The 19513-nt window shown below is 37.0% G+C and overlaps 2 protein-coding genes across 3 annotated transcripts in view; both read right to left on the reverse strand.

The window, feature by feature from the left end:
* Positions 1–4522, reverse strand: part of rars2 (arginyl-tRNA synthetase 2, mitochondrial) — a 20027-nt gene extending 15505 nt beyond the window's left edge. Inside the window, exons 1-3 of one of the 2 annotated variants that reach the window (XM_061886765.1) lie at positions 4330–4522; positions 4116–4189; positions 121–223 (exon numbers count right to left, since the gene is read on the reverse strand). In XM_061886765.1, the coding sequence (XP_061742749.1) occupies positions 121–223; positions 4116–4189; positions 4330–4365 (213 nt within the window). In that variant the 5' untranslated portion in view covers positions 4366–4522. Of the gene's footprint in view, positions 1–120; positions 224–4115; positions 4190–4329 lie in introns of those variants that run through there. The other variant, XM_061886766.1, reaches the window with a different exon arrangement.
* A 1908-nt stretch (positions 4523–6430) lies between these two features.
* Positions 6431–17779, reverse strand: LOC133541971 (akirin-2-like). The gene is made up of 5 exons (XM_061885708.1): positions 17300–17779; positions 16924–17055; positions 11178–11327; positions 11032–11103; positions 6431–6930 (listed from the first exon to the last, which is right to left on the reverse strand). Exons 1-5 carry the CDS (start codon positions 17469–17471, stop codon positions 6920–6922), a joined length of 537 nt encoding a protein of 178 aa, XP_061741692.1. The 5' UTR covers positions 17472–17779; the 3' UTR covers positions 6431–6919.
* Between the last annotated feature and the right edge of the window lie 1734 nt (positions 17780–19513).

The following is a 19513-nucleotide window of genomic DNA, read 5'->3' on the forward strand; positions in this document are numbered from 1 at the left end:
ATATATATTGAATATCGAGTTTAAGTAAAAATATATGAAGATATCCTTTTTCGTCCATATCGCCCAGCCCTACTGAGCAGCATTACTTCCTGCGTTGAGAGCCTGATTAATTCATCTTACCTGACGGGCCAGGTGTTCCGTTTGTGCTCGAATGTCTCCAATGGATGGTAAAACACCATTATCTCTTAACATGTTGATTGACAGCCTCAAGTCGGCAGTCTGCCTGAAGAGGGACAATTCCAATCATTTGGTTAAATGGGAAGTGTAAAGAAGATGATACTCAACTTAAAGAAATGTTTGTCAACATTATTATGCTCCAAATGGTTCTACATAAATGTCGATTTATGAAAGTATGGCCTACATTTTCTAATTGGCTTAATACAGGGATGTCCAAAGTGCGGCACGGGGGCTACTTGCAGCCCGCAGCTAATTTTTTAGTGGCCCGCAACACATTCTGGAAATGCTATTGCAAAAATAAAAATAAAAAACACTAAAAAAGTAGAGTGAGGTGAAATCTAACAGGGAAAAGTTGCAGTGTTGACACAAAGCTGCCATGCAGGCTGTTTTCTTTTTTTTTTTGTCTTTCTTTGTTTTGCTCTTATTGCGAATGCTAAAAAAAAAAAAGTTAAACTTTTTTTTAATATAATTAATTATTGACCTATTCAAGGCTCCAATTACTTCAAATATTTCACTTTATAATGTTTTATGTGCAAAATATTATGTGCATATATTGTGTGTTTGCCATATAAAACAGTGTTTTCTTTGACAAAAGAGCATACAACCAACAAAATAATAGTTTAAACGTAAAATCGACAGATATATCTGAAGTTGATCTCGTAACTTAAGTGTTGAAAGTAAAACAAATAATAATACAAATGTATCACTTTATGAGTGGGAGACCTTTTGGATCCCAAAGATATTTAGTGGGATTTTATTTATTTTTTCACTGTGATTACTCTGAAATAATAATACATTTAAATCACTGGTGTCCTGCATTATTGATCTTTTGAGGGCTCCAATTACTTGAGATCAAACCTTGCTTTCTGAATGTTTTGGGCAATGGGGGAAATACTGCATATTTCAGTTTTACTCTAAAAAACAAAGTTGTCTTTTACTTTATATTAACCTGAAGTTGATATAGAGATTTACTGTAAGCAGTACATAAAAAATTTAAATCATAATCTGACTTATTTTTAACATGTTAATGACGGAGACCCTTTATGGTCCCTGGGAATCCTAAAGGTAAAAAAAAAAGAATCCATATATTTTGTTATGGTTTGAAAATGAAAAATATAAAAACGGCCCCCGCATGTTTTAATTTTTCCGTGTGTGACTCTCAGTGGAAAAGGTTTGGACACCCCTGGCTTAATGGGTTACAAATGTCAATCAAATCTTGGAGAATGATTAAGAATACAAAAGCCCTTAAATTGATATCCTTGTTAAAAACATTTAAAGTGATTTAGGTAGCCCTTTTTGTCTTTTTCATATTTTTTTGTATTATTACTGTCTGTGTTTGCTTTAGTTTTCTTTCCTTGATGTCGAAAGTGCCTTGACATTTGTGATAATTATAAATGTATGTTTGTTGTTCAATTAAAACATTTTTTTTTAAATGAATAAAAAGGTCCATGGTTCTCGCCCGGAAAAGGGTGGAGTGCCGTCTCCGGGTTGGGGAGAAGTTCAAGTACCTCTGAGTCTTGATCACGAGTGAGGGAAGAGTGGATCGCGAGCTTAGAGTTATGACAAAAAGGACACAATCACGGGTATAAGCGGCTGAAATTAGTTTCCTCCACCGGGAAGCGGGACTCTCCCTTAGAGATAGGGTGAGAAGCTCTGCCATCCGGGAGGAGGTCAAAGTAAAGCCGCCGCTCCTCCACATCGAGAGGAGCCAGATGACGTGGTTCGGTCAGGATGCCACCCGAACGCCTCCCTAGGGAGGTGTTTAGGAAGCCACGGGGAAGACCCAAGACTCGTTGGGTAGACCAGTGTTTTTAAACCACTGTACCGCGGCACTCTAGTATGCCGTGAGATACAGTCTGGTGTGTTGTGGGAGATTATCTAGTTTCACCAAATTGGGTTACAAATATTTTTTGCAAACCAGTAATTATAGTCTGCAATGATGTGTTGTTGTTGAGTGTCTGTACTGTCTAGAACTCTAGTAACCGTGTAATACTCTTCCATAACAGTAGGTGGCAGCCGGTAGCTAATAGCTTTGCAGATGTCGGAAACAGCGGGAGGCAGTGTGCAGGTAAAAAGGTGTCTAATGCTTAAACCAAAAGAAAACGAAAGGTGAGTGCCCCTAAGAAAAGGCATTGAAGCTTAGGGAAGGCTATGCAGAACAACACTAAAACTGAACTGGCAACAAAGAAAACAAAAACAGATTGCTGGACGACAGCAAAGACTTACTGTGGAGCACAATGTACATCCAAACATGACAATCAACAATGTTCCCACAAAGAAGGATAAAAACAGCATAAAAATGTTTGACTGCTAAAACAAAGTAGATGTGGGAAATATTGCTCAAAGAAAGACATGAAACTACTATAGGAAAATACCAAAAAACAGGAAAAGCCACCAAAATAGGAGCGCAAGACAAGAACTAAAACACTACACACAGGTAAACAGCAAAAAAGTCCAAATAAGTCAGGGTGTGATGTGACAGGTGGTGACAGTACACCTACCTTGAGTCAAGAGCTATAGTGATGCATGCATGGTTATGGTTAAAAGTCATATCCAACAATTGTGACGACTTTTTACTCTCAACTGAGTTTTGTTTTTTAAAGGCCTACTGAAAGTAGATTTTCTTATTCAAACGGGGATAGCAGGTCCATTCTATGTGTCATACTTGATCTTTTCGCGATATTGCCATATTTTTGCTGAAAGGATTTAGTAGAGAACATCCACGATAAAGTTCGCAACTGGAGAAAAGCCCTGCCTCTACCGGAAGTCGCAAACGATGACGTCACATGTTGATGGCTCCTCACAAATTCACATTGATTTTAATGGGAGCCTCTAACAAAAACAGCTATTCAGACCGAGAAAACGACCATTTCTCCATTAATTTGAGCGAGGATGAAAGATTCGTGTTTGAGGATATTGATAGTGACGGACTAGAAAAAAAAAAAAAATTTAAATAAAAAAAACGCGATTGCAATCGCGTTGCATTGAGACGGATTTATATGTTTTTAGACACATTTACTAGGATAATTCTGGGAAAACCCCTTATCTTTCTATTGTGTTGCTAGTGTTTTAGTGAGTTTAACAGTACCTGATAGTCGGAAGTGTACGTCCACGGCCGGGTGTTGATGCCAGTGTCTCGGGGAAGTCGAGGGCAGCTGTACGGACGGCACAAGCCCAGCTGATATCCGGTAAGAGGCGACTTTTTAACCACAATTTTCTCACCGATACCTGCTGGTTGACATTCAGTTGGGATCCATGTCCGCTGTGATCCATAGTAAATTTTCACCTCCGTGAATTTTAAACAAGGAATCACCGTGTGTTTGTGTGGCTAAACGCTAAAGCTTCCCAACTCCGTCTTTCTACTTTGACTTCTCCAGTATAAATTGAACAAATTGCAAAAGATTCAGCAACACAGATGTCCAAAATACTGTGTAATTATGCCGTTAAAGCAGACGACTTTTAGCTGTGTTTACGCAGCGCTCATATTCATAACAGCCAGTGACGGCACGTGTACACGTCAGCATTACGCAACATTTTCAAGAAAAACGTCCCGGGAAATTTAAAATTGCAATTTAGTAAACTAAAAAGGCCATATTGGCATGTGTTGCAATATTAATATTTCATCATTGATATATAAACTATGTAACTGCGTGGTGGGTAGTAGTGGGTTTCAGTAGGCCTTTAGGGATTTCTGCTGGTGGTGTGCCTCCCCATTTTTTCAAAGCAAAAAATGTGCCTTGGCTCAAAAAAGGTTGAAAACCACTGGGGTAGACTATGTCTCTCAGCTGGCCTGGGAACGCCTCGGGATCCCCCGGGAAGAGCTGGACAAAGTGGCTGGGGAGAGGAAAGTCTGGGCTACCCTGCTTAGGCTGCTGCCCCCGCGACCCGACCTCGGATAAGCGGAAGAAGATGGATAAAATAAAAAGATGATACTCAACTGTTTCTTAAAGACTGGGACAGCCGACAAAGCTGGAATAAATGCATCCTCGCACAGCCGCATCGTCCTGCCGAGCTGCACAACAAACATATTCCAAAATATTTAACAAAAACTTGTCATTTTCAGTCCGTGTTGGTTTGCCCCTGAGTGACACTCGCGCTTTCAAGCTAGCGTTAGCACGTCACCTCTTTTTTTTTTTTTTTGTCGTACATTACCTGCGCTGCTATTCTCCGTCTAAAGAAACAAGCCATGTTCCCAAAAAACGTGTAAAACTTTAAAATATTAAAGTTGAAGGGGTGAAAAGAATACAATTACACAAGTGACACGGTCACATTTTTAAAATCTCCCAAACATTGGCAGTATACTTCCTGTTTAGTTAAAACCTTTTCCGGTATGTTTGCGAATCACAGGCCTCGTTTTGAAAACGTCACCAACTGCAGAGGTTCGTTCGATTATAAACCTCTTTACTCCCGATTTACCTTACTTGATCGAAAGCAATTAACATTAACACTCTTTGTGTTACATTCAGGTGATATTGTGAAAGTTAAAAAGGAGACAAGAATACAATCACATAAATGATACGGTTAAAACAAACAAAAAAATCAAAATACGAGAATACGTCCTATTTAGCTTAACCCTTTCAGATAGGTTGTCAAATCACAAACCTCGGATCTTATTACGTCACTGCCCAAAGAGGTTTGTTCGATTATTAATCCTTATACTTCCAATTGACTCTACTCCAGGGGTCACCAACCTTTTTGAAACCAAGAGCTACTTCTTGGGTACTGATTAATGCGAAGGGCTACCAGTTTGATACACACTTAAATTGCCAGAAATAGCCAATTTGCTCAACTTACCTTTAATATACATATATATATATATATATATATATATATATATATATATATATACACATACATATATAAATATATATATATAAAATGGGTATTTCTCTCTGTCATTCCGTCTTACATTTTTTTCCTTTACGGAAGGTTTTTTGTAAAGAATAAATTATTTAAAAAATATATTAATTGAACGGTTTAAAAGGGGAGAAAACAGGAAAAAAAATAAAAATAAAATGTTGAAACATAGTTATCTTCAATTTCGACCCTTTAAAATTCAAAATTCAACCGAAAAAAATGGAGAAGAATTTATGGAACATCATTAGTAATTTTTCCTGATTAAAATTAATTTTAGAATTTTGATGACATGTTTTAAATAGGTTAAAATCCAATCTGCACTTTGTTAGAATATATAACAAATTGGACCAAGCTATATTTCTAACAAAGACAAATCATTATTTCTTCTAGATTTTCCAGAACAATTTTTTTTAAAGAAATTCTAAAGCCTTTGAAAATAAATTTAAATTTGATTTTACAGATTTTTTTTAGATTTGACAGAATCATTTTTTGGAATTTTAATCATAAGTTTGAAGAAATATTTCACAAGTATTATTCGTCGAAAAAACAGAAACTAAAAAGAAGAATTAAATTAAAATGTATTTACTATTCTTCACAATAAAAAAAAATACTTGAACATTGATTTAGTTCGTCAGGAAAGAAGAGGAAGGAATTTAAAAGGTAAAAAAAGGTATATGTGTTTAAAAATCCTAAAATAATTTTTAAGGTTGTATTTTTTCTCTAAAATTGTCTTTCTGAAAGTTATAAGAAGCAAAGTAAAAATATAAATGAATTTATTTAAACAAGTGAAGACCAAGTCTTCAAAATATTTTCCTGGATTTTCAAACTCTATTTGAGTTATGTCTCTCTTAGAATTAAAAATGTCAAGCAAAGTGAGACCAGCTTGCTGGTAAATAAATAAAATTAAAAAAATAGACGCAGCTCACTGGTAAGTGCTGCTATTTGAGCTATTTTTAGAACAGGCCAGCGGGCTACCGGGTGCCCGCGTGCACCGCGTTGATGACCCCTGCTCTACCCAATTCAACGTAATGTAAAAATGCTTTGATACATTACTGTTCAGCCGGTAAAATTATGTAATTTGGTCTGATTTTATTGCACAGCAAACTAGTATGACTTTGATATTCTCTCCTGTGAGATTACATACAACTGTGGTGACCAATGGTTTGTTGGATTATTTAAAAAAAAAAAAAAAAAACTTGAAAAAATAAATAAATAAGACAGTGTTATACTTTAAAATGTTTAAATTATTCTAAAAAAAAAAAAAAAATGTGTGTACAATATTTGAGGTGCACAAGACGTTTGTGTAGGTTGTTTTTTGCTGAGTCCAAACTGACTTTATTCAAATATATGTTTTGAAATGATCAATAGTGGGAATTAAAACAAAGTCACTACAAAACGTTTTTGAAAACAGTTTTATTAGTTTTCCCCATTTAAGCCCCTTTTTGCTACAATAAGTTTTGGTATAATGAGTAAAAGTCAAGCAAAAAAAAAAAAAAATACAGTGTATACAAATACATGTATTAAATGCTTTAAAACAGCCGAAAAAACAAATGCATCTGTTGTCAATGTTTATTTTTCCAAAATGTACAAAAGGAAAATATCCAATATTAAGATAACATTGAAAAGGCCAGAGTGATGGTGGCAGTCAGCCTCGTAGGAAGACATCCAAAGAAGAAAGCCAAATAAATAAGAAGAGGCCACCGGTGGAGTTTTGTGTGGACAGCAGGGAGACCTCCAGACAGCAATAATGGAAGCCAAAGAATGGATGCCCAAGCGAGGCGACAAGTCCACTTGTAGGAGATATGGCACAGCCTGGGAAAAGTCCAACCAGACCACGGACTCCTTGGAGGAGCTTCCAGCAGATTGGACGGATTTTATTTGCCACTCAAGAAACATCTAATAAGGGAAAACCATGGGATTCCAGTTAGAACCGTTTTTATTTTAGTAACAGAACTTCTGTCCTATCAAAAAAGAATAAAAAAATAACCAAATACAATTTGCTCCAACACACAACTTGGCTAAGGCAAGGTTACTTTTGCTCTTAAACTGTACAAACTAAAAAAAAAAAAAAAGTGGCTAACATAAATGCTCTGATTAAAGCTAAGGTCATTGTGTACCTAAAGCACCAATAATAATACATGTAATTTTAAGTCCAGAGGGCATGGAGACATTTGAAGAAAAACAGCTATTTTTGGACTAGTTGTTTTTGACATAGTAACAACAGAACCAATGTTGTTACTATTAATTGTCCTCACCAGGACAATCAAATTGAGCAATGTTTGACAGAACAACTGATACACTTCTACTTCAACTCTGGCCTCATCAATAACACTTCTCCACATTGGTGAGACTTTGATATGGGCAACAGCTAACTCGAGGGTCTCTAGCGTCGCCCTAGTTGCTCCCTGGATATTTTTCAAAAATGTATTAAAATGGAAAAGGATGGGGGAAAAAAATATTTTTTTTGTTTTAATTTGGTTTCTGTAGGACAAACATGACACAAACCTTTCTAATTGTTAGAAATCCCACTGTTATATTAAACATGCTTCACTGATGACAGTTTTGGGCAAGCGCCGTTTTGTCCTAAGTCAGGCGGTCCTTGAACTCATAATTTGTTTACATGTACAACTTTCTCTAACAATGCCACAGAAAGACGTGATTTCTGCCACTCCTTTGTCTCATTTTGTCCACCAAACCTTTAATGCTGAGCGCAAATGCGCAAACGTGAGCTTGGTTGATGTTATTGACTTGTTGGAGTACTAATCAGGCATATTTAGTCAGTGCATACCATGTTATTTAGGCTAGCTGTAAGTAAGTACATATTGCATTGTTATGCCTTGTTCGTAGATATATTTGAGCTCATTTAATTTCCTTCACTGTGTATTTAATTTATATTTGCATATCTCATGACACATGACCTGTATGTAATGTTGGCTGCATTTCTAATAGTTATTTGTGTGCAGTTATAGACCACAGCAAACGTTACCCAGCTGGCAAAGATTATAATGAATACATTGGAAGAAGGCAGCTTGTTCTTTCCTTTAACTTTGACATCTATAACTTTCGCCATTTTAACCAGTCATTTCCAGGAGTTATCTCAACCTCTGAGAAGCCTCCATTCTACTAATGTTTTCCAGTGTGTAGAATAAATATTCACATTTCAACATCATGTGTTGCCTTCATTATAAGACTTATATAAGACTTTTTTTTGTGACTCCAGACAGAATTGTTTTTGTATTTCAGGTTTAATATGGCATTTTGGGTTGCACACCCCTGGGATAACTTAACAGCAGCCCCTGTCAAGTTGACCAAGTTTTTGCAGAACAACATGTGAGGTTATGGCAAAGGAAGCCAAGTTCTAAGGAGGGCTGCATGATTTTCAGAAAAAAGGAATTGCGATTTTTCTGCCTAAATATTTAATTGGCCATTTTTATTATACACATAAATACATAAAACTGCAAAAAAAAAACAAGTGAAAGAAGACATGTTACTTTTATACTGCCAATCAACATAATTCTTATCTCAATGTGCCACACATTAAATTAAAATGTGAATATTTACTTTATATTTGTCTTCATGCAGACAGACACAGAGCTTTTGTAAGAAAGTAAATACATTTTATTTATGAAGCACTTTTTTAAAGATAATGAGCCTAAAGTGCTGTACAAAACATAGGTGAATTAAATCAACAATGAAATTAAAACAAAAGGGGCAACACCATAAAAAGGTAACAAAAAGCTTTTCTGAAAGAGACGTCTTCAAATGTTTTTTAAAAAGGGTCAACGCAGTCAAGTTGGCGGAGGTCTTTTCGGGTTTTAAAATGTCATTCCGGGTTTTGAAATGAGTTCCGAGACCCCAAAAGGGACAATCGGTGGTAAAATGGATGCTTTTAAACTAAATAATTGATAGACATTATAAGGTGATGTTATTTTTCAAACTTTACTGTATTGTCCCTCAAATTATTGCCAATAAACGATATTGTCACCATTATTCTGTGACCAAATGAAGCATAATATATAATAATCCAAGTAACCATTTAAAAAGGTAGCAGTAGGCGGGATACACCCTGGACAAGTCACCACCAAATCTTTAATTAAAAAAACGAGAATAAAACTACAACTACTATGACACGGTGTTTGGTTTCTTTACCGGGAAACAAGAATATATTGTAGGGATGCAACGATAAACGGTATTAATGATGACGGCGACAACACTCCTGATGGTTAGATTAACCCTTTACATTAAAATTATCTAAAAACTAAGAATGATAACTGCATTTTTATAAACTCACGGCCCATGGCGGACTTACTGGTGTCAGCTCGCTAGCTTAAATGCTAACATGAAAACAAGACATACGTCTTACCCCGTTAAAAACACCACACCCCAAACTAAACTTATATAAACACATTACTGTCTGAGCAACTAAATGTTTCAGTTGTTCACATTGAACCCACAAGCTCTCTTGGCATTATGATGACCGCTCTATCCTCAGAGAAAAAGAGACAGGTATTTTCATGGGGCATTTAAGTACCGCTGAACAGAGTAGGACAGAAGCGATTTTATTCGTTACGCACTTTTCATTTAAATAAATCTTAAAGTGCTACTGTACAAACGAATATTTACGGTACAACGATAAAATATTAACTTTTATAACAGATGAAACATTTCAGGTAAATATATAAACACAAGAAATGCAAAATAGCGGTTTTTTTCTAACAGTGTCTATATATTTTAGTCACCTTAAAGCTTTTTGAGCACATTCCACAATAATAATGACCACCGTGATAATTTTGGTAACATAAACAGTGATATGAAATTCTCATATTGTTACATCCCTACGGTAACCTGACTCTCGCCAGATCCTTGTCGTTCGCTGAGCTCCACACATGAATCTGGGAGTTCTCAACAGGAGATTTATTTCAGATTGCGGGGCCTTGTAAAAAAATCATTAGATGTGATTGGATAAACCACTTGGCTGTTATCTTGAATGACGTGCTACTTCAACCACTTACATTGAAATCAACCCCCGACGCTGATGAGCGACGCTGGGAAATCCAAGCCCGGTCGGAAGAAGAGCCACAACATCCTTGCCACCAATAAATACCTTCAAAACCATTCTCTGTTCATCTTTTAAAGAATTAATATTCGATCGATGTCGCAAAACATATGCAATAGCAGAATCAACGTCAGCACACGACTCCGCGCTTAGTCCCGCCATTGTTGTTCGAATCAAACAGTCGCTTCGGCGCTATGTCACATCTATGAAATCCCGACCGGTGATCCTGATTGGTTCATCATTTTTTGCTATCTGGAAGGAGTTTGCAATGCCTTCGAGCCCAGACCCTTGTGAGGAGCTTAGTGAACTACAAGGATCTGGCGAGAGTCAGGTTATCCCTACTGTATGGCTACACAAATCATTTCAATATTTCTTCCACACATGGAAGATAAGAGAAGACAAACGGACACATTTGCATGGTAGACAACAAGACACGTAAACCCTGTGGCTCCATACTCTCCAATAAAAATACAACCAACTTGAAGTGTCTTCTGCAGGCTAATCATAATCACATCTACGCAAAAGTAAATAAGCCTAAACTAATATTTCCAAATGACTCATACTGTACTGAATTCCTGTTACTATTAAAGACAGCAAGTAATAACTGTAATTTTAGTCAACTAAAATGTTGAGGAATTTTGTCGCCTAAAACTGGACTAAAACTAAATTAATTTACATGACTAAAACTAAACAAAAATAAATTTTCTTTAAAGACTATAACTAAAACTTAATAAAAAAAACAACTTTCAAAATTAATACTGAGAAGCCTCTCATTATGGTAAAAAAAAAAAAAAAAAAATATTTAAGAAGGCCATTAAGTTTTTTTATACTGTGACTATGAAAATACTCTATTATTGTGACGCAGCTATTTTGCTAAACTTTTGTAAAAAAAAAAAAAAAAAAAAAATGCTATGGATATACATTGTAAAAGAAATACTCACAGCTTGCAGGCTGCTCACCAAACCTCCTCATCAGCTGATCATGTGTGAACTTAACGAAAGCGTCGTACTGCTCTGTTGGAGGGCAAACAAGCAGAAAAATGAGACTCATTGTGGTGAAACAAAGCACAGGCCTTCCCGCCTCATACCTGCTAGTTTTGTTGTGAGAATCTCATCGTACTCCTCTCGTATTTTATCCTCACGCTCCCTCAGTAGTCTTCCGCAGATCATCCCCACTTGTCTGAGGGAAAATAGGGGCTGCTCTTTCCTGGTGGGCGAGGACGAGCCTGAGCTAGAACCTGTCAGGGGGAACAAGCTCACGTTAAAAAGAAACTTGTTTTTTTATTTTTTTAAGTATTGATAATTCGATACCAACACGCAAAAATTACATCATTGTGAGAATGTTTTAGTATCGTTGGGTAACTCAGCAGACAAAAAACAAGCCAGTGTTTCCCATTTAATTTATTTGTGGAAACCCGTTGAATGAAGATTTTGAAAAAAAAAAAAAGAAAATAAAGATTTATTTAAGAAGTAGACTAAGGAAATGTAAAATGCCGGCTTAATTTGGAGGGACACGAGGCAGAAATTGGATGGATGGATGGATTGATTCCTTATCAAATCCAGATAGGTTGTAGTGTGTGCACTGAGTTCCAGAAGCCGTAGATGTTATGTGCCTGGGACGGCACGCTATTTATATGGAGGAAAGGCGGACATGACTGAGGACAGCATGGGGACGTTAAAGGGTGAAGGTTTCAGGAGAGAGAGGACGATAAAGGCACGCCCCCAGTGAGCATATAGTGCTGTTATGTGCGTTGTAAATAAAAAAATAGCAGACAAAACCATCAAATCATAACCAAAATGGACGAGGTGCCGCTCACTTTCGACATCCTGGTGAAGCACACTGTGGAGAAGAAGGGGACCAGCACGGTCGTGAATCGATACGCACAACAAGGCAAGAGAAGTCGGCTTTTACAGTTGTGCTAGCTTGCTATGCTAATGGACAATGAGACGGACTTTGAAAATGATGCGAGGGAATGTGGCGTGTTTGATGGAGGACTTGCCCAGCTGTTCATTTCGGACACAGAAGATAAAGACTTTGATGAATTTGTGGATGAGAATTAATCAAAAAATAATGTGAGTACATTGATACTTCAATAAAGTACAACCAAACTCAGCTTTGCTCCTGCTGCCTTTTTAAAACAGCGTCCATGCATGCTAGCGTATGTTTTAAGCTAGCGTAAGTTTAACCACGCCTGAGCCCAAAAATACGCTGCACCTTATTTATGCGTTAAATACAGAAATAGCACCTGTAACTGACACGGCGCATTTTAATACGATGTGCCCTATGGTTGCGAAAATACGGTAATGGGAACCGGTACTTATCGAAGCATCGGGAGAACCGGTTTTCAAACATTATCCCTACACAAGACCCTCGGGTGCCGTGAATGTCAATTAAGTGACGAAAGTGACGTGTTAGTTAGTGAAGAATGATGATTAATTTTTAGGTCTATTTTTTTAATGCCCGACTGGCGATTGATTGACACACTCTCCACAATCGACCAGCAGCTCGCGATCAACGCAATGGGCACCCCTGCATTAGAGAGTGCATGGACACTTGAACTTCACACGTAGGTGTGAAAATACAAAAAACTGAACTATTTGAGACTAATTTAGTGCATGGAAACATAGTAGGTGAAAGAGAATTGGACACATCCACTTTAGCTGTAACTTCCAGACATTGAACATGTAAAAAAATATATTTTCAGTTTTGTGTTTACATTTTCACACTTTACACTTTAAGCATTTCTTACATATTCTTTATTTTTGCACCCTAATTTGAAGAAGTCATTGTTAAATATAGGGCTGGGCAATATGGACTATTTTTAATATCACGATATTTTAAGGCCATATCGCAATACACAATATGTATCTCGATATTTTGCCTTAGCCTTAAATGAACCCTTGATGCATATAATCACACCAGTATGATGACTCTGTTTCAAATGTGTGTACATTAAAACATTCTTTTTCATACAGCATTTATATATGCTCATTTTAAACTTTCATGCAGTGAAGGAAATCCTAACTAAAAAAATCACTATTTTTTTTCATGCGGTGTTGATCAGGAAATGTTTGCCTCGGCATTTTGATGGTGTGGGTGTGTGGCACCGAATGGAGATGTTGAGATGTGGAGTCAAGCACTCTTCATTCTCTAGCAGGCGACTTTTCAAATGATGCTACATATTAGCAGTAATGCTACTTTTTATAGCAACGCTTTTGCCCCACACTTGACAAATTACGGTTGTCTGTTCCACATATTCCCGCTTGAAACCAAACCACCGGCAGACGATGGACACCCTGCTGTTTTTTGGGGGAATTAATTCTTCCTTGATTTGTACCAGATTCGCATCTTCTCTTTCTTGTATTACCACTTGCACGGCTGCGCTAGCATCACAGCAAACGTTACCCATGCTGCTACCTCTCTGTTCTGTGAGATGGCGTATACGTATGTGACGTATGACGTGACAGTATGTGATGTATATAAGAAGGTGCGCTTCTCTGTCTGTGAGAAGGAGAGACAAGAAAGAGTGAGGAAATCCTGTACGGTAATGCCAGCAGCTGAAAGCAACTGCGTGAGAACGTATAATCTAATATCACGATAGTCATTTTCTATATCGCACAGACACCAACCCGCGAAATATCGAGTATATCGCCCAGCCCTAGTTAATTATTCAATGTGATTTTAGAATTGGGTTTACACCGTTTGTGTTTTCCATAGTTGTGTTGACATTTCCTTGACTTTCTACCTCTACAGTAGCAGGGGTTATAATGAGAGGAAGGTTATATTAGAAGTAAAAATGTTCACATTTAACATTGTTTTCTCCTGGACTTTATTTTCGATAGGTCATAAAGAATATCAGCCAATATAAAATACACACATCGTGATACAGTTTTCAGCCATATCGCCCAGCCCTACCTGCAAGGTTATAGGCCACTGCTGTTCTTTTTTTAATGTAGTTACTTCTTGTTCTATACACGAGGTAACTATACCTCTTGCATAGCAGAGTCAAAAATTACTTTTTACAGCGTAATTTAAAATCTGTTAAAAAAAAGATACTGAAGCACAGTGATCTTAAATACTTGACACTTTGAAACAGTTTTCAATAAAGTAGTGAATTTAAAAGTACATTGGTCCCTTTTTTTAATTGTAGTAGCAAAAATAATAGTTATATTCTGGTATTGACTACAGAAATGTTGGAATTTTGACAACCCTAATACAAAATGATGACACAGCACTAATAAAGTTATAGACATGAATTGTTGCAACCGCTGCCAGATTTAAATGATTGGGTATTATGGACTGACATACCATGTTTACACTGCTAGCCAAAGTGGACCAAATTGGATTTTTTTTTAGAAATTTGACTTTTTCTCAGATGACTGGATTACAAGTTAAATAAGATCTTTATCAGACTCCAGCATAAACGCAAACAGGCCCCAATGTGGCCTCGACGTCACTTACATGCGTACTTCGATAAAGTAAAAACAAAACAAGTTGACCGGATTCTGTAAATGAACAAGGAAGTCGCTACTAATACTCGGCGAAATAAAGACAATATACGATACTACATTTTTATTGAAAACAGAAGTTTTAAGTTTGCACTTTATTGATCTGATTGATTTGTATTACTATTTAATGATTATAGGTATTTTTATTGATTTATTTGCTTGCAATGTAAAATACTACATTCTTCTTTACAGAAATATTTTACTCAAGCAGACGTATTGCCTCGCGGAGAAAGTTCTTAAAATAGTTATTTGAAAATCATTACATAAAAAGATTGATTAAGAGTACGGGCCAAATGTTTGGACACACCTTCTCATTCAATGTGTTTTCTTTATTTTCATGACTATTCACATTGTAGATTGTCATTGAAGGCATCAAAACTTTGAATGAACACGTGGAGTTATATACTTAACAAAAAAGGTGAAAAAACTGAAAACATGTTTTGTATTCTCGTTTCTTCAAAATAGCCACCCTTCGCTCTGAATACCGCTTTGCACACTCTTGATGAGCTTCAAGAGGTAGTCACCTGAAATGGTTTTCACTTCAAAGGTTTCATAGTTTTGATGGCTTCGGTGAAAATCTACAATGTAAATAGTCATGAAAATAAAGAAAACACATTGAAATAAGAAGCTGTGTCCAAAAGTTTGGCCTGTATTGTGTATCTGGTCTGAAAAACAAAATTATACGAATTACAATTTTGCTAAGCATAAGATGCTATGAATTCAGTGTCATTTAAAACGATTAAATAATGGAAAAACATTATCTCTGTCATTTGTACTCATTGATTTCATTAAAAAGTAGGGGGGAAGGAAATTAAGGAAAAAAATCATAATCTAGGTTTTTGTGAAAAAATCGTCACAACGTATATAAATGTGGTGTGGCTACTTTATGGAAAAATATTGTTTTTCTTCAAACATTTAGAGGGCGTGCACTCTATAGTCCTGAAAATATGGTGTGTATGTGTATCTATCTAAATATAGCCTATTAATTGCGCAGTACTGCACTAAAAAATGTGTTGCCGAATAAACTTTAATAACCGAAAGAGCGCTGCCAAAACCGGATATTGTGATAACGTATCCACTTCTGCTGGCGAGTCCCATCTTTTCCTGCGTACTCAAATCGCGAAACTCAACCAAAGAAAACATAAAAGACGCATTCAGGTCATGTTTGCTTTTAGGCCTTGTCTACATTACACTACATTACAGAACACCTTAAAGGCCTACTGAAACCCACTACTACCTACCACACAGTCTGATAGTTTATATATCAATGATGAAATATTAACATTGCAACACATGCCACTACGGCCTTTTTAGTTTACTAAATTGCAATTTTAAATTTCCCGGGAGTTTCGTCTTGAAAACGTCGCGTAATGATGACGTGTACGCGTGACGTCACGGGCTGTTATGAATATGAGCGCTGCGTACACACACAGCTAAATGTCGTCTGCTTTAACGGCATAATTACACAGTATTTTGGACATCTGTGTTGCTGAATCTTTTGCAATTTGTTCAATTAATATTGGAGAAGTCAAAGTAGAAAGACGGAGTTGGGAAGCTTTAGCCTTTAGCCACACAAACACACGGTGATTCCTTGTTTAAAATTCAAGGAGGTGAAACTTTACTATGGGTCACAGCGAACATGGATCCTAACCGAATGTCAACCAGCAGGTTTCGGTGAGAAAATTGTGGTCAAAAAGTCGCCTCTAATCGGATATCAGCTGAGCTTGTACCATCCATACAGCTGCCGTCGACTTCCCTGAGACATTGCCGTCAACACCCGGCCATGGACACACACCTGCGACTATCAGGTACTGTTAAACTCACTAAAACACTAGCAACACAATAGAAAGATAAGGGATTTCCCAGAATTATCCTAGTAAATGTGTCTAAAAACATCTGAATCCGTCCCAATGCAATTGCGGTTTTTTTTTTACGTTTTTTTTCTTTTCTTTTAGTCCAACGCTATCAATATCCTAAAACACGGATCTTTCATCCTCGCTCAAATTAATGGGGAAATTGTCGTTTTTTTGGTCCGAATAGCTCTTGCTGCTGGTGGCTCCCATTATAAACAATGTGAGGACGTGAGGAGCCCTCACCCTTGTGACGTCATCGTCTGCGACTTCCGGTGAAGGCAAGGCTTTTTTTATCAGCACTAAAAGTTGCAAACTTTGTCGATGTTCTGTACTAAATCCTTTCAGCAAAAATATGGCAATATCGCGAAATTATCAAGTATGACACATAGAATTGACCTGCTATCCCCGTTTAAATAAGAAAATCTCATTTCAGTAGGCCTTTAAGAAGACATGATAGTGTATTAATACAGACCTGATGTGAAGGATCCACTAGGAATATTCTGAAGGTCCAGAGGCACAAAAGAGTCTACTTGATGGGGAGAACTCTCCATATTCCGTCTTTTGAGCCGTTTATACTCTTGTTTGATATTCATCAACATTTGCTCTGCAATACAAACATATCCACTTCAGTAAGCAATACAAAACAAAAAAGAAGCCCAGTGTGAAAATGATTTAAGCCTGACAAAACACTAGCATTAGCAACTCGTTGGAAGTTACTGGAATTTGACATGGAAGATTCTAACGTTGACACTGTTTAACGATCAAATTCCAATATATTCCAAGCTGAACGCACACAAACACAATGTTTAATGAAGCTAAAGAACAAAATGAGGATGTTTAATGCCAACCTGTGGTGAGCCTGGAGGACACTTGTCCGAACGGCGAAGGCTCCAGACGGAGATATTTCTGGGGCGAGGAGACGGGAGATCTAACCGGAGTGCACCTCCTCCTTTTGGGGGAGTTTTGCTTCATTAACGGGTCAAAATCAAGAGTTCTTTTCAGAGTAGCTCCACACGCCATTACGCAGACGAACTAAAAGCGTTTCGATGAGAAAGAAGCTATTTCCGTTATCTGCTAATCCAGGCTACCGGTTTGTGACGCTCTTGCTAGCAAACGTACTCCGCGCTTGTCGTTTCTTACCGGTGGAAAAATCTAAAGCTATTTAATCTCCCGAATATGTTGTGAAGCAAGCCGACCAAAACAATACTTTTTAGCGATGGCGTTTTGTGAGATGAAAGCAGATGATTCTCCACAGGCTCGAAGGCACCGACTCTGGGTTCACTGCCTTTTGAGTCGTTGAGATTTTCTTTGATATGCGCATGCGAACTAGACAATAGCAATGCCGGTACTTGTAGTTTACTTGTCCAATAGACGTAATTGCTTAGCACACGTATGTACTTATATAATACTACATTTCCCGGCAACCCAAGCGGCATCTTCTTTTTTTAAAAACAAAACTAGTTTTGTTTGGCAACAATCCTTAAAGGGCGGAGAAGTTACAGTTAACGGCGTGTTTATTACGTGAATACACGTTTAACATATATGAATATTGTTTTTAATAGAATAAAAATAGAAATACAGAATCGGTAAAAAAAATAACAAAGAGCAAAACTAATGATTATTAAAAGGGCAGATATATAATAATTATAATCAAAGCTAATTTCTGAATTTATTTACTATTATAGACCATTTTTGTACCAAGTTGATTTAAAAATGGTGAACTAAATCATTTGAAAAAATATAAAATAAAATGTAAAAGAGAAATACCGATTGATAAGATTGTGTCAAAAAAAAAAAAAGTTTGATTAACATCCGTACTTTTTGCATATGTTGTTACATTTATCTGTATTTCCTATAACCGCTGCACTGTGGAGTTTAGTAGCTGTGTGCGTGTGTGTCAAACATAAATAAAGATTTTTGAATAGAACATATGACAACAATGCCAATTCATTAGGAAAATTCCAAGTAATTAATTAAAACATGAAATATGATTTAGTGAAATTAGTATGTATGCATTAATTTCATGATCAATTTGCGCATTTATTTACAGACTTACTAATATATATATATATATATATATATATATATATATATATATATATATCTATATCTATATATCCATCCATCCATTTTCTACCGCTTGTCCCTTTTTGGGGTCGCGGGGGGCGCTGGTGCCTATCTCAGCTACAAACGGGCGGAAGGCGGTGTACACCCTGGACAAGTCGCCACCCCATCGCAGGGCCAACACAGATAGACAGACAACATTCACACTCACATTCACACACCAGGGCCAAATTAGTGTTGCCAATCAACCTATCCCCAGGTGCATGTCTTTGGAAGTGGGAGGAAGCCGGAGTACCCGGAGGGAACCCACGCAGTCATATATATATATATATATATATATATATATATATAAATGGCTAAATAAACTACCTTATTTCCTTGAATTGCCACAGGGCATGCGCCTGCCTTGAATTACTGCCGGGTCAAACTCGCTTCCCAAAATAATTAGCGCATGCTTAGGATTACCGCCTGGTCAAACTCGTGACATCACGAGTGACACTTCCCCTGTCATTTTCAAAATGGAGGAGGCTGATTTCAATACCGGTAATTTGAAATCGCATAAAGGGAAGAGGATTAAGAGCTATTCAGTAGGATTTAGGGTCCAAGCTTACATCACACTCAAATGTTTACTGCATACCTTTGGTAAGTGCCGAAGTGAGAAGAAGTTTTAAAATAATTAGCGCATGCTTACTTTTACTGCATGCCTTTGGTAAGCCCAGGAGTGAGAAGAGGTTTTCAAATTAATTAGCGCCCCCGCGGCAATTCAAGAAAATACGGTAAATATATCAATACTCCGGTAGTTTTGCCATTGAGGAGACCAATCCAATTAGACCACGCTGTGCGCTCTGCTAATTGCGCCTCCAAGAGCACACCTGCGCGCGTCACTCCAACTGTCAATCTGCAATCAGTGCACCATTAAAAAAAAGTGCAGGTCCACTATATCAGAATTAAACTGGTTCGAAGGGACTTAACAAAAATAAAAATATATATTTGATTAA

This window comes from Nerophis ophidion, linkage group LG24 (genome assembly GCF_033978795.1).
Source record: "Nerophis ophidion isolate RoL-2023_Sa linkage group LG24, RoL_Noph_v1.0, whole genome shotgun sequence".
Lineage (NCBI taxonomy): Eukaryota > Metazoa > Chordata > Actinopteri > Syngnathiformes > Syngnathidae > Nerophis > Nerophis ophidion.